This window comes from Penicillium cosmopolitanum, assembly GCF_028827165.1.
Source record: "Penicillium cosmopolitanum strain IBT 29677 chromosome Unknown utg000011l:1.0-3548175.0:1.0-3550911.0, whole genome shotgun sequence".
Lineage (NCBI taxonomy): Eukaryota > Fungi > Ascomycota > Eurotiomycetes > Eurotiales > Aspergillaceae > Penicillium > Penicillium cosmopolitanum.
Window position 1 is genome coordinate 666,011 of NW_026622681.1, and position 14,045 is coordinate 680,055.

General features: G+C 51.7%; 5 protein-coding genes across 5 annotated transcripts; 1 reads left to right on the forward strand and 4 right to left on the reverse strand.

Annotated features, from left to right (window-relative positions):
* Positions 1 to 65: 65 nt before the first annotated feature.
* Positions 66 to 5,242, reverse strand: N7509_011717 (uncharacterized protein; the record flags this gene model as incomplete). The annotated part of the gene is made up of 4 exons (XM_056636354.1): positions 66 to 1,797; positions 1,826 to 3,788; positions 3,842 to 4,320; positions 4,347 to 5,242. 4 exons carry the CDS (start codon positions 5,240 to 5,242, stop codon positions 66 to 68), a joined length of 5,070 nt encoding a protein of 1,689 aa, XP_056482384.1.
* A 1,057-nt stretch (positions 5,243 to 6,299) lies between these two features.
* Positions 6,300 to 7,222, reverse strand: N7509_011718 (EXPERA domain-containing protein; the record flags this gene model as incomplete). The annotated part of the gene is made up of 3 exons (XM_056636355.1): positions 6,300 to 6,382; positions 6,455 to 6,689; positions 6,773 to 7,222. The coding sequence occupies 3 exons, from the start codon at positions 7,220 to 7,222 to the stop codon at positions 6,300 to 6,302; spliced, it is 768 nt and encodes a 255-aa protein (XP_056482385.1).
* A 1,063-nt stretch (positions 7,223 to 8,285) lies between these two features.
* N7509_011719 (uncharacterized protein) lies at positions 8,286 to 9,593 on the reverse strand (the record flags this gene model as incomplete). The annotated part of the gene is made up of 5 exons (XM_056636356.1): positions 8,286 to 8,699; positions 8,758 to 9,031; positions 9,089 to 9,159; positions 9,210 to 9,353; positions 9,408 to 9,593. The coding sequence occupies 5 exons, from the start codon at positions 9,591 to 9,593 to the stop codon at positions 8,286 to 8,288; spliced, it is 1,089 nt and encodes a 362-aa protein (XP_056482386.1).
* Positions 9,594 to 10,433: 840 nt separating this feature from the next.
* Positions 10,434 to 12,609, forward strand: N7509_011720 (uncharacterized protein; the record flags this gene model as incomplete). Its single annotated transcript, XM_056636357.1, has 6 exons — positions 10,434 to 10,510; positions 10,586 to 10,617; positions 10,677 to 10,746; positions 10,816 to 10,983; positions 11,054 to 11,403; positions 11,459 to 12,609. The coding sequence occupies 6 exons, from the start codon at positions 10,434 to 10,436 to the stop codon at positions 12,607 to 12,609; spliced, it is 1,848 nt and encodes a 615-aa protein (XP_056482387.1).
* A 245-nt stretch (positions 12,610 to 12,854) lies between these two features.
* N7509_011721 (carbon-nitrogen hydrolase family protein) lies at positions 12,855 to 13,787 on the reverse strand (the record flags this gene model as incomplete). The annotated part of the gene is made up of 3 exons (XM_056636358.1): positions 12,855 to 13,286; positions 13,340 to 13,687; positions 13,746 to 13,787. 3 exons carry the CDS (start codon positions 13,785 to 13,787, stop codon positions 12,855 to 12,857), a joined length of 822 nt encoding a protein of 273 aa, XP_056482388.1.
* Positions 13,788 to 14,045: the final 258 nt, after the last annotated feature.

Below are 14,045 nucleotides of genomic sequence, written 5' to 3' on the forward strand. Positions count from 1 at the left end.
CCCTACCCAGTCCCGTCCGTCCCAGCCAATTCCAGCGCCCGATCACATCGGCAGACTTCGAACTCCTAGTATCGTAGTTTACCAACAAGGCCAAATGTATAAGCAGTCTCCGCCTCGCTCTTCATCTGAAGCATATAGATGCGCTGAGAGCTAGCAGTAACACCTCCTTGTTTCGCGACGCCGCCACCGGCAGTATCCTCATGAACAGAGACAGCAATTCCCGTCCGAGCAACGCGCTCGAACGAGCTTTCAGGAAGACAGACATCAAGAAGCACTTCTCCGCGGGTCTTGCCGCGGATTATAATACGTTTCTCAGTTTCGACGTCACGGCGGGGCGTTGTCGCGCCGGAGCTTGGAGGGGAGGAGCCGGTTCCATCGCCGTGTGTGCCGCTACCCTCGCTACGGCCGCTGACGGCGGTTCCAGGGCGAGAAGGAGGGTTCTTGGGAGGAGCGGGCATGATTGTTAGACGGGCAGCGCCCATGTCGCGCCACTTGGAGGCGGTTTCGCGGAGATAGATGCGGATCTTGGCATTTGATAGACCGATGCCATCGGCGCCCTTGATGGCGGCGGCGATGCGGCCGATTCCACCAGATGGTGAGTGGCTATACCCCTCCTCGCCGGAGTACATGCTACCCTCACGGCCGCTGCGAGATTCCACAGTCGAGCGAGAGATGTTAAACATCTTGCTTCCGCCGCCGAAGCGCTTTAGGGCGGAGAAGGCGGAGCTCATGGTGCCTACACTGCTCTCGGAGCCTTCGGCGAGAGAACGGGGGGAGCTGGAGGCGCGGTAGCTCTTCCTGCGACGAGGGAAGCCGAACCAGGCACCACCAGACTTGGAATCTGGCTCGTAGTTCGGGATTGGGTTGTCGAAGGTGCTGCCACGGGCATTCTGGAGGGCGATGTAGGTGGGGTTATTGATTCTGGCTTGGTTGATGAGGCCATAAAGCGAATCACACTCGTCAGGGGTGCGGGAGCGGAACATGATATTGTTGCTCGAAGTGATCTTGGATCGGTTAGTTGGAGGGGAGCGGACGCTGATATCGATAGCGGTTCCGCGGCGGAGGGGAACGAGTGGTGTCAGTTCCATAGAAATGAGTGGACGCGACGATCGGGATGATCGATCAGACGAATTTGTGTTGGAATCAGGAGTCATCTTGAATGCTTCAATGAGGCCCGGGCTGACGACGATGTTACACTCGTCGGGAACCAGACTTTCCCAGCTACCTTTATCTGACCATGCGAAAAGAGATGCAATGACCTTGGTCGACTTGGTAGGTTGTACGGGAACTGTACGGTAGCCACTCTGCGATGCAGAGTTGGAAGGCGACAGAGAGCTTGTCTCGGAGGTAGCGGTAGCGGTATCGTGTATCTTTGGCTTGGGGAGATGAGCCTCGTCCTCTGATTCTGACGAATAGTCGGATTCGGATTCAGAATCAGATCTTGAATATTCGGACGATGAGTAAGAGTAATGTCGCACGGTCGAAGCATCGGAGTCGGTCTCTGAGTAGTCGGAAGCAGTAGAGGGTTCATATTCGTGCTTCAGAGGGGACGATCCACGGCGCTTGAGACGAACAGCTGACGGGCTGAGAGTAGGCTGGTTGTTGTTCACCTTTGCGCTGGGGGAGCGATGAGGTGGTGGTGGCGGGGGCGCATCGTCGTGCTTATCATCATGCTTGGACTTGCGCCGAGACTTTCTTCTCGTTCTTGTGGGAGTCTCTGGAACTTCTTCTTCTTGATCAGGCAGAGACTCGAGGGGAGGATAGTCCTCTTCCGCATCAACGTCAACGCTAGTTGGGCTAGACATATGAGTTTGGCTGCTCGCACTGCGAAGCTTGGGAATTTGGGGAAGATGAGCTGACGGCGTGGACGATACGCGCGGCGATTCCTCCGGGGATTCTCTTCCACGAGGGGCTTGCGGTGTCTTCGGGGGGAGACTTGGGCTTTGGCAAGCGTGAATCTTTAGAAGTATCCTTGCTACCTCCATAGAATCTGGGTTCTGGTTGCTGAAGTGTCTTGGGCTGGGCCTCTGGCTCTGGCTCCGGCTCCGGCTGCGGTTGAGGCGCTGGAGGGGCCACGGCATTGTCTGGAGCACCGATTGGAGAAGATGGTGTTTCTGATGGGCTATCCCCGTAGCGGGACATTCGCTTCGCCTTGGATCTCTTCAAGCCGGACGGAGACTTTTCCGAGCTTACAGTAGAGGGGAGAAGTGGTAGACCGGGACGAGACTGTTTTGTAGAGAGCTCCGATCCTCCGGTGGTGTAATCAGTTTCACGAGTAGCGGTCGAACAGACAGAGCTTCTGTTCTCGGTAATAGCAGAGTTAACTGTACTAGGTTCGGAGTACTGCTCCTTTGGTGTCAAAGAGCGGCGTTTGCTGAAAGGCTTCTCGCCAATGGGAATATCAACATCGCTGGCATTGGGTCGTGGTGGCGATTCAACATCTGACTTGCGAGCCTTGTGCTGTTTGGCTCGGCTGATAAAGCTTTGAGTTCGGAATATCGTCGGAGGGATGGGGTCAGAGCCTAATAACTGGATCCATTCAAGACCAACCTCGACTTCGTCGATACGAAGGGAGATGAGCTCCTGCCAGTACTTCTCTGCATCCGGGGCACTGCGGAGCATGAGTACAATCTCGCCTTTGCTATCGCCAGTACGGGCCGAAACACATCGCAAATCCATTGGCGGGAAAAGAAGCCAACGTTCCGAATGATCGATCTCGCAGATCATCAGATCACCTCCAGGTCCGTTGCTTGGAGTATTGTCTCGATAGAGCAATTCCGCCCGGCAGTCAACCAATTGCCCGCTGGAATGATATAGAGACAAATTGAAGAAGTCACGAGCTCTGACTCGGCGGCTGTGATCAACATTTATGTTTTGGAGTACACCCAAGGTCGCAGGGTCTCGTGCACGGGTCGCATCGATGTTGGAGGCAGACTCATCTTCCAGCCTCGCTCGTTCGTCTCGGGCTCGTTTGCGTGCATCAGTCACAAGATCTTGATAAACCCCTGCAACTTCCTCCGCCTTAGGCGAAGGTTGTAAAGTATTGATTCCCTTGAAGGTTTTGGAAAGGTACTTGAGGCGGACCAAGGGTCGCTTCAGCAGGTAAGCGACATCAACCTTCTCGCCATCACTGCCAATCACATCACCGTTCTCGTCGCGCTCCAAACCTTCGTCCAAACTCCTGGTCTCGGCCAGTTGATTGGCTTCGTCTTCTTCCAGGGGAGCAAGGTTCACAATGACATCTTTAAAGCCAAGTCTCCAGGCTTTGAGGTACTCGCGGTACACGCGCTGGGCCCCTTGAGCCCACGTCAGCAATGCGTCGGCGTTATCTTGCGGGATTCGCTTGTGCAACGTCTTCAACCGCTCAATGGCCACGCCCATATTAACGATGGGCTTCGAGAAGTTCACATCGTCAGTCGGATCCATGGAGGGCCGGAACAGGCCCGCGGCAATAGCTGAATCAGAACGCGACAGCACGCAGGTCAGTAGAACTGGAATCACACCACCAACAATAGTTTTCAGCTCGCGCATGTACTTTGTCTCGTCGCCGGAGAGCTCGGCCATGATGTCGGAAATTGTTGCGTTGGCCAGACGGCTCTTATTAGAGCGAATGCTTCGATTGGATCGGTTGCTTCTGCTTCGGCCAGGACCCGATAACACGGACATCAGATCATTATGCGTGGTGAGTCGTCTCTTGAGTTGTGATGTCACTTGGGGTAGCGAATCAGGATCGAATTGATCTTTTTCTTCGGCAGCTTCCTCTGCCTCTTCGACGGTCTGGGGATGCGCTTTTCAGGAGATGTCGTCTTGCTGGGATCATCTGATCCCTCCAGGACAGTACTTAGGGTCTCGCTGGATGCGATCGTTGAGAGTCTGTGGTTCCCGGTAGTTGGGAAAGGCCGTTTGGGGCCGGTGGGAACAGGCGCATTGTTCGCAGAGACCTCTGATCCCTCCGAAAAGGGTTGGAGGTCAGATTCCGAGGGTGCAAGGCTGTCTTCGTATGGCTTGTCGAGCTTTTTGTCCTCTCGAATGCGGAGTGCTAATGGTCTTTCAACCTTTTTGTCTACGCTGGACCGCTTGGGGTTCGATGTCGCATCACGATCTTGGGACTTGCGAGGCTTCTCGGACGATGAAGGGCGATCCCTGTCCTTGGAGTGTCGGCTATGGGAACTCTTTGGGCGTGATTCGCTCTCCACCGATAGTTCGGACCGTGAGAAAGTGCTCGAGGCGATTTCATCAGTGATTTTCTGGGATCGCCGCGCTCGGGCTGACTTTATGTCGAGAGGACCGGGCATATCACCCTTTGACTCTTCGCCGTCTCTAGGAACGGATCCGAGGTCCCGGACAGCCATGCTTCAATTTTAGCTCCGCGGTTTCCGGTTGGCGGAGGAGCAGGCCTAGGTGGCTCAGCCTCTGGTCTGGTGAACATCTTTCTTGACTCGTCCAGCATATGCGCGAAGATTCCCCCCTTTGGCCCCTTCACTGGCCCCCGAGCACGCCTCCGCGACAACTCGGTGAAGTCTGCTTCGCTCTTGGCCCATTCCACGTCCTCGGGAGGCGGTGATTGTCGCTTCTGACGTTCGGGGATATCTGACATAACCGTCGACCGAGGGAGATCTGTCTCCGCATCACTATCTGCAACGGAGGAAACATCTTTGCGGGAGCTCGCGCGCTTCCAGTCGCGGGTCGGGGACCGAGAAATGACAGTGTCGCGCCGGGCTCTGGACCGAGGGGGATCACGACCCTTGTCCAGATCTTCATTTTTATCATCTTTCCTCGGTTTCGAGGTCTCCGACTCGTCATTCGTCGTGTATTCATTGATGCGCTTCGGGGCAGGGAGGTGCCGCGGTGTCGTTGAAACTGTGGTCGTAGATCGGTTTCTCCTCCAATGCTCATCACTGATCACTCGTTTTCGTGGGGTACTGTGACTGCGTTTGCGCATCGCCGGAGCCGTGGCCGTCTTTTCTTTGTCCTTGACAGGCTTCTCGACTCGATCGGGTTTGACCTTGACCGGCTTGGGCTTGGGTTTTTCCTGGATCGCATTCTCCTCGTCGTCATCGTAGGCTCCATCGTTGATCGTAATTACTCCTCCACCTTGCTGCTGCCATTTTCGCACTCTCGAGCGAACGGTATTTGTATCGTGGACGCCCAGCGGTTGACCAATATCCAGCGGCTTTGTCGGGGTGGATTTGGCGGTGCCTCCACCTTTCGCCGGCCGGTGCGGCGTCGCAGGAGATGGCATCGATATCTGTGGTAAAATACAGAGTCAATACCACGATTCAGATTGAATGCAATCGAGTAATGTTGAGCATGCGGGCGGCCGATATGTGTTTTGTTGACTTTGTTGACACGATCCATGGATGTCGACCTTGGGGGCGGAAGAGGGGAGCTAGGGTCACTCACCACGCTGGGCTCTTAGGCTTCGCTTTGATCCTGACGATCAGAGATCTCGAACTTGCGGCATCTGTTGGGTTGGATTTGCTTCTTCTGCGCTGGGATCGGAGGCGGGGAGGGAAAGTAAACAAGCTGATCGGAGTTGGAGTCTTCCACCGCCCGCGATAAGCCAAGGTGACCAGCCTAACCTAAGACTGCGGCTGTCCAAAACACGCTGCCGGGGAAACCGCTGATCGACGTCCAATAAGCCCAAGTTCAGCTCGCAGCTGGTTTCTGGCTGGTTTTAGAGTCTTTTGGAGGGGGACAAGGTTTGATTTCTGCAAGGTTCGCCTGCGCGTGATTTGGTCGGCTGGAGGCTCACCTGAAGCTCACCTGGATGAAAGCTGAGGTCTCGCCCTCTTGGCTTCGCCTAGTGTTGCCTTTGCCTTTGCCTTTGCCTTTGAGGCCTGGCCTGGGGAGGAAAGGGGAAAGGAAAGGAAAGGAAGAGAATAGACGACGCCCTAACCGGTTTTAAGGCGACGCGTCGAGTGTCCAGGTGGTCCCATCTGCATTGCTTTGCTCTGCGTTGGTCCCCAGCATGCATGTGTGTGTATAGCGGTGTACTGAGTAGTTAGTGGTTAGTAGTTACTACTATAGTTCCTAGTATCCCAGGTGAAGCCGAGCTTGTTCCCGCAATATTAAATATTCATACTCGTATTACTACCATACACCAGAACACGAGGTACATATTCTACTAGTAATAAGCATCATTTCTATTTCCTTCCCTTCATTCATCTTGATTTCGACCAGGGCCAAGCATGATTTGTGCCTGTGCCTGTGCCCATTGGGAGACTCCCCTTCCCCACCACCACCACATCCACAAATCCACAAATCCACCCACCCGTGGCGATGACGAAAGAGGTGTTCTACTGGCTTTTGCGCCGCTCGTCTGACACCTGCTGGGCCCGAATCGCGGCCGAAATGGTGGAGATGCTGTCATAAAAGTAATCTGCCCAGTAATTAGTATCAGTATTAATCTGTGTTTGTGTCTGTGTTTGCGTCTGCGTGTAGGAGTGCATACAACCCGGAACCACAATCCAGATGAAGTTCATAAAAAAGTAATACAGCCAAAAATAATACCCCTCCGGTCGGCAGTATGCCACTCCATTCACATAGTCATCGAAGAGGCTCGTCGCATAATACAGCGTATCCCCGTAGAGATGGCTCATGCACACCACCAACTGCATCGGGTGTCGCAGGGAATGCCGCCGTGCGGTCAGATAGGCGACGACAAAGCAGAGAGGTCCCCACAACAACTGGTACAAGAGGATACTAGTTAGTGGGTTATATTTGCATTGGGCAGGAATACTGTACTCGTAGTACTGTACACAACACTCACCACCGTCATAGTCTCCATGCACAACACCAGCGTGTCCGAGGTCATGTACCGAGAGTCGGACAGGGCATATTCCTTCCAGAGCTGCCCAAAAAGATCCTGGGCCGAGGCCATGTGGTCATGATGGATCATAAAGTAGCCCTCGAAGAAGCAGTGTAAAGTCCCAGCTATTGCATTTCCAATGTTTTCACTCATTAGCTCAACTCTGGCCCGGCTCCGGGGGAGAGGGCACCATTTCTGGCAGGATGTCATACAGAGCACAAACCACAAGATGGCGATCCGATCGGCCATTCGCAGCGATGGGCGCACATAACTGGCCACGGCAAAAGTCAATCCCAGCAAGGCCGCGCATCCTCCACCCGCCGTGACGAGTAGCTCGAGGACGGAGGTCTGGTTGGGCGAATAACCGACAATGTTCGCCCCGAGGGGGTAGTAAGGGTGTGAGGCTGACATGATAAAAGCTTGTTTGAGTGGCAGTCTGTGCCCGTGGTAGTTGTTAGCCAAGTGAGGTGAACTTGTATATTTATAGCTGGATTGTCGATCAATTGATCAATTGATCATTTCTGATCGATCACTCTTGCAAACTTGGAGAATTGCACTTGAATGTTTGCATGTCTGCCGTGGGTGGAGCAAGGTACCTCGGTATCTGGATGAGATAAGCCAATGGGGGGCAGTTACAACAGTTTATTTCTAGTTTCCAATGTTTATTTCAATGAATTCACAATTAAAAAGATAGTATATAAAGTAAAGTAGTCTATATTCTACTATAGACTTCAAGAGTATGCTTAGAAGATACTAAAGTAAAAGGGATGACTGGGGGGATATCACCTGACCTGAGTAAGAATCTGCTGTCATAAGCCCTGAGTTTACGCAATAGGTGCAATGCTCATTTCATCTCAAGCGATTGCATATCAAGTGTACCATGCCTCGAAGATTTTATTAAACCTTAACTTTGATCCGGATCCTGCCGAAAGTCACTGCCTGGGCTCAATGCAATTCCTCCACCAACGTCGCCAAATCGAGAAATCTCGCGAGCAGATATTCCTTGTTTTTAACTCTGGTGTGCCAGATACCTGGAGTCTAGTCTCGACGCAATGCTTGTATATTGCCGGCTACCGAAGGAGTGTTGGAAAGGCGTCGCACAATAGGACTTATTGAAGATTGTCAGAACAGATCCGGTCGGCGAACTTTCTGTCTTGCAGAGGCTCTACGGAAAATGTGGACTAATTGAATATTGAGAACTTGTATTCGCTGCGAAGATCACACCCATGCATACCGAGAGCAATATCTAATAGAACTGTAGTCCGGAAAGCGATTGGAATGTCTTACATGACCTAAGAAAGTATTCTTGGGAATTTAAGATTATAAGTGCTAAAACCGAGTAAACCGTTGCTGTATTTGTTCTGAGATAATACCCGAATATCCACAATTCCAACACGTCTAAAAATTATCAAAGCCCCCAGGAAACAATTGAAGATTCCCCGTAAACTTCGCAAAGTGAAGTTGGGTGACTGAGCTAGGTGACCAATTGACCTTTGGGGTGGGTGAATTCTCTCGGGTTGATCTCCTTGGCCGTCCAAGGTTGATCATTCCACTGTGAGTAGACAGTGTCTTCACCGGCAACAAGTCGCTGGATATTGCGCCTGGCGCTGTACACCGTGTTCCACGATTCCTCTTCATGAATAACGTTCTCATCATAGCTGTTGATGTCCGAATCCCGGGAGGATGGCCCAGGTCGTCGGTAGGTACCAATAATTTGAGGGAATAGTGCGTAGCAATCAATCTGTCGGCGACCAGACCTACCTCCGCATAAGTCACTCAAAGCGTTATCCACTGGTACCTCTATATGATCAAGCTCAAGTTCAGCGATAATTTTTCTTGCCCCCCTTGTTCGAAACGGCATAGCCATATAGACAACAGCCTGCTTCGGCTTTAAAAGAAAACCTAGTCGAGTCTTCTGGAAACTGCGACTTCAAGCTATCAGGGACCCCACCAAGCATTGATCGATGTTCGACATTCGGACATGTAGGGTCATCGCGTACAGCGTAGAACTGGGTTTCGTCGGGAAATGGAGCCGACCCACATCCTCCAATCCAAAGAACATCCCAGTCTACTCCATAGGGGTGCTGTGTCGAGGCATGCTCATTGCCCTGTAAAGCGTGCAGCCCACGAGCAAACTCGCGTAACTGTGATCTGATATTCACATCCCAGTCGGCATCATCTTCGAAAATCAGCGCAGAGGAATAACCTCTCTGGACAACTCTAAAAAATTGTTAGTGGGTGTTGATTCAGGTCACGCAATTAAACTGAACAACATACTCGAACATAGCATTCAGATGAGCTCTCCAGCATGCGATCATAGTGGGCGCCGTAGATGAGAGATTATATCCCTGTACCAGGGTTATGTGGGAACTTGACTTCAATAATAGAGATTGCTCACGTTTGGCATAGCTTTCTGCCGCAGCTCAGATGGTCTCACCCCGTCCAGCCAGTCAACCTCGAAGCCAGTTTCTAAGGCCGCTAACGTAAGGAAATCGCGCTTGTCGGGACGCTCTTTCATGCCTATAGCGAAGACATGCTCAAACTAAGTGAAAGCTTGTAAGTATCACAAATCATGAATCTGGCCATCGAAACTAACCCCAAGAGTTTCATTGTCGATATGAGCAAAAGCCTTCAAATTGTCTCTAGGCTCAATTGAAAAATGAAACAGGCTCTTCGACCATCTTTCCGGATCGCTATAACGGATGCATAAGGCGAGGAGAAGCCACGTAAGTATAATCGCAACAGAAATCTGCAGAATCTTCCATGATTTGACAACCAACATGTTCTGATATTGATGGCACTAGAGCATAGTTTGAAGTGCGGGATGGGGAACGATTAAAAGAGTATCTTCGTAAGCTTCGGGGTTGATTGGATTGAATAATAATCTGTCACAAGGAGAAGGCTTCCGGGGGAATATTCACATACGTATTTAATTCTAAATTGAACTCTGCTGCCGCTTCAAGTTTGTCTGTCCTAGGACAGTTGGTGCGGAATGGACGTAAACGGTGATGACTAAGCTGCATTCCCCAGTTGTCAATCTTAAAACGGGCTGGGGTTAACCGCTTTCAACTGATCAACTGGCCAACCACAGAAGATTTCTCAGAGGACAGAAAGCTGATCGGGTAAAGAAACATTGCTGGAACTCTAGAAAAGGGGGGTATACATAGGTATTAGCATCCAACTAGTGTTGCTATTACCACTAACTAGTTACAACCTACTAATACTACAGTATAGCGATACTCAACCAATGGAAGTGAGAATGACGAACCTATACTATACTAGTAGTAGTTACCAGTACTACTAGTATCAAATATTTTCTAAGAGTATTCTGAGTAAAGACATGAGATGTAATAGTACTGGTAACTACTACATATTGTACTCCTACTCCTACTATGTCAGAGTATATCCAAAGCGGTCAGTCTCGGCCACCCCAACTTCCGAGGGTCCTCCACCCACCTCCACCTCCACTTCCACCGTGATTCCCCGATACCCTTGGAACTTCTGCCCAGCTGGAATCGACCTACTCCGATTTCCCGAATGGCGCCATTAGGGTCTTCTCGTTCAACTTGAGCTTCCTCCAACATCATTATGGCCCCTGACTCCCATACAAAGTCCGCCATTGATGCTTCTCGCGCCGCCATGGAATCCCCCCCCAGGCATCGCTGCCTTATTTGTTATCCGCTTCGATATCAGGACCGGGTAAGGCTTACTCCACCCCTCTTCTCCAAGCTCAGGAGGGGCTCATCGCCGATGCTAATGCGCATGCGCGGACAGATACGTGGTCTCATGGAAACGAACGACCGGAGGTGAGTGTACATCGGAGCTTTTGCGACGCGCCAGGCTGACACCCGGGCCCCATACATAGTTGACGTCGAAGGCGTGGTCGAATACAAGTCGCTGCCCTCCGGCCTACACAACGTGAAGGATGATCTGGTGTGAGTTTGCTTAATGCGTCTCTAACAGACCTCTGTACAAAATGCTAATACAGTCTACCTTCTTCCCAGCTATTTCGTCCATGACCAGTATGCCGGGATCAGCTCATTCCTTAACCAGCCCGCCGCCGAGGCGGAGCGCAATGCGAAGATGTTCGCAATCGGCGTCCTCGTCCCTTTGAGCTCTGGAAGACTCGGGAAGAGTTGGCGACACGCTCCAAGATTGAGAGACTTGACGCTGTGAGTGCTACTTCACCCCGCCCCAATGCCCGGTGGCAAGCTTCCCAACTGACACCTATGCCCCTGCCAGGAAATACGCCGCCGATATGTCGAATGAACAACCCTTGTCCGATTACTGGGATGCATTTCAGATCGGAGGACCTGATTCTTCTGCTGCCGATTCGCCGGTCGACTCGCCAGTGAGCCTTCGCTTCCGACCGGGCGACCGACCGGACAGCCTGTCGCGCAGTCGCGCTTTTAGCGACGCAATGGTATTGGAGACCTTCAGGCCGGCCCTGACACCATTCCATCCGGCTTCATCGCTTCCCGATTTTCTCGATTGCTTTGGTCCTTTGATCTTTCCTCTATACCGCGCCGCGCTACTGCGCAAACGCATCCTTTTCATGAACGAAGCACCAGTTCATATACCATGCAATTATGGTAAAACGCATCCCTTGTCATAACCCCTCCCTAACGGCTTCTGACTATTCCATAGTATATGACCTATCGTTGCTAGCATCTCTTCCGAATTCTCTATTACAAGAACTCCCGTCCGGATACACACCACCGCTTCGGCCCCGCCCCCTCTTCAACGTTGGTATACATGATATTCCTCACCTTGCATCCTTCGACACGACCAGATCGAGTCAAGATCCGGATCAGGACCCCAGTTGGATTGCCTGCTCCACCGACAGTGTCCTGACTATGAAGCCTGAGCTTTACGATGTCTTGGTTACTCTTCCACCCGCCCATTCCCAGCATGCTACTGAGCGAGTCTTCCCTCAGATTAGTTTGATGCATCCTTCAAGTGGCAAGCAGAACTCAAAGCAGACCTTCCTTCTTAAGGCCACACAACGCGATGCCCGGCGCTATGCGATGCTTCGCAGAGGCTTACGACATTTCGCCGCCGACCGTCCTACGTCCCCGGAGACCGAGGACTCATCTGACAGTGACTCTACATATTCCTCGAGCCCAGTTGTCGAGCCAATCTCGTGGACCCGACTTGCTTACAACTCTTTCATCTGGTGGGCTTCCGCCGGCGAACATCGCGATGGACTCACCGAAGAGGAAGAGGAGCACCAGATCGAACAAGACGCACGACTTCTGGCAAGCGTGGAAAGTCTTGCATACCCAGCCCCCAACTCCACAACCCGTCGTTCATTCCATGGCGAGGAGAGTGGCCAAGAGCCACCGGAAGTTGCTCTGGTAGCCTACTTCCGTCGTCTGACAACGCAGATATTCTACACCTTGGCCGGGGCCATTGCGCGTCACGACTCTGAATCCGGTGAAGATTGTATAGACGCTTACCATGATTCGCCGTATCTCGATGATATGGAGAACGACGACACGGATCTATCGCTTTCCATGTCGCGACAGTCCATTCAAACCGACGATGACAACGCCCCCCTGCTGCGGCAGCGATCAAATGTGAACCACACTAGCCAAAACAATGACTGGGAAGAGCAAGGTGAGCCAGACAGCGATGGCCCAGTCACCATCACGATTGCCGATATGGCAGAGATGGGTCTAGACGTGTGGAGCGCCACGGACCGGATCTTTGTCGAGGAGCTCGTTACGCTCTGGTGGGGACGTCAGGCGCATGTGGACAGTGCACGAATTCGCTGCTGTGGAATTTCAATCCTATAGAGTGGCCTTGGATTTCTTTTACCAGCTCCGAGGTGATTTTCCGGTGCAATCTCCCTCCTCTATTTTCTCTATCTAGGCTCAGACCTAGGTATCATTGTTCGATTCCAACATCATGAGCTCTTGTACATATATTTTGCATCAAACAGCAACCGCAGACAAGCTCAAATGCAGACCAACCACCACGGGTGCATCCGTTGAATGCAGAGATTAGTAGAATCCATGGATTATACACGTTAAAAGTTATTCTAGACGTTCAAGTTTCTTCGATATGAATAGTGCCAATCAGGTCGAGCCATATCTTGACGGACCTTATACACAGCCTCGGCATCATCCAAAATCGTCATATCCAAATCAACGATCTTCATCTCCTCTTCACAACTGTCAGACCTCCCAACACAACCCAAAAAAGGGACCGTGACCTGCGACAACCCCGCAAAGTCCTCTTCCTCCGGGCCACCCGCATTGCAAAAGACAACGGCGCACGTATTCTCGCACGCCCGACTAATAAGCGCCGCATCGAGAAAGACCTTTTCTGCAAATCGGTTGTGCACGATTCCCTGGGGCGCGCAATCGGTAAGCTTCCAGAACGATGGCACGATGATAAGCTTCGCGCCTTGGCTAGTCAATTCACGAAATGCTTCTGGAAACGCCACGTCCCAGCAAATCAGCATCCCAACCTTTCCAAGGGTGTATCAAAAGCAACATGCGGATCATTCTGTGAACTCTTCACATGAGGTCGCTCTGGGTGCCAGAGGTTTTTCTTTTCGTACCGGCCATTCACGGCGCCGGTGTTGTCGATGAAGTAGACCACGTTGAATATAGTCTCTGCTCCGGTCTTCTCGTCGCGATACAGCTCTGCTGCGGACCCGGGTACAATGCAGATGTTACATTCCTTGGCAAGACCACGGTATACATCTAAGTATTGCTTCCAATTGGCGCATTCATCGCGATATTTGGGGTCTTCAGGAAAGAAGTCGCCGAGATGGTACTCGGGGAGCACTGCGAGATTCGCACCGGCACGAGCTGCCTTTCGAATATAGGCAATAGCGCGGGCCTGATTTGACTCTGTTTGATGAGGCTAGAGTGCAAGGTGAGTAAGATATAGGCATCTTGAGAGTACTTGAGGATGGACATACTTGAGGATGGAGCTGAATTATAGCAACTTTGATAGAAGACATAATGGCGATTGGGTGCGTTGTTCAAATGAAAATGATGAATGTAGGGAACGGATAAAGGATGGAATAGAACGATTGCTAATATAATCGATGCCTTATTAATGTCCTATATACCACCGTTGAGATACGCCCGGGCGGAGTTCATATACTAGTAACTAGAATGATATCTGGAGATAGTTCCTGCGTGCTCCGCGTGCTCCGCGGGGGTCATATCTCTCTGATCAGTACCGAAAGGGTAGGTCCTAGCGACCGAACTGTATC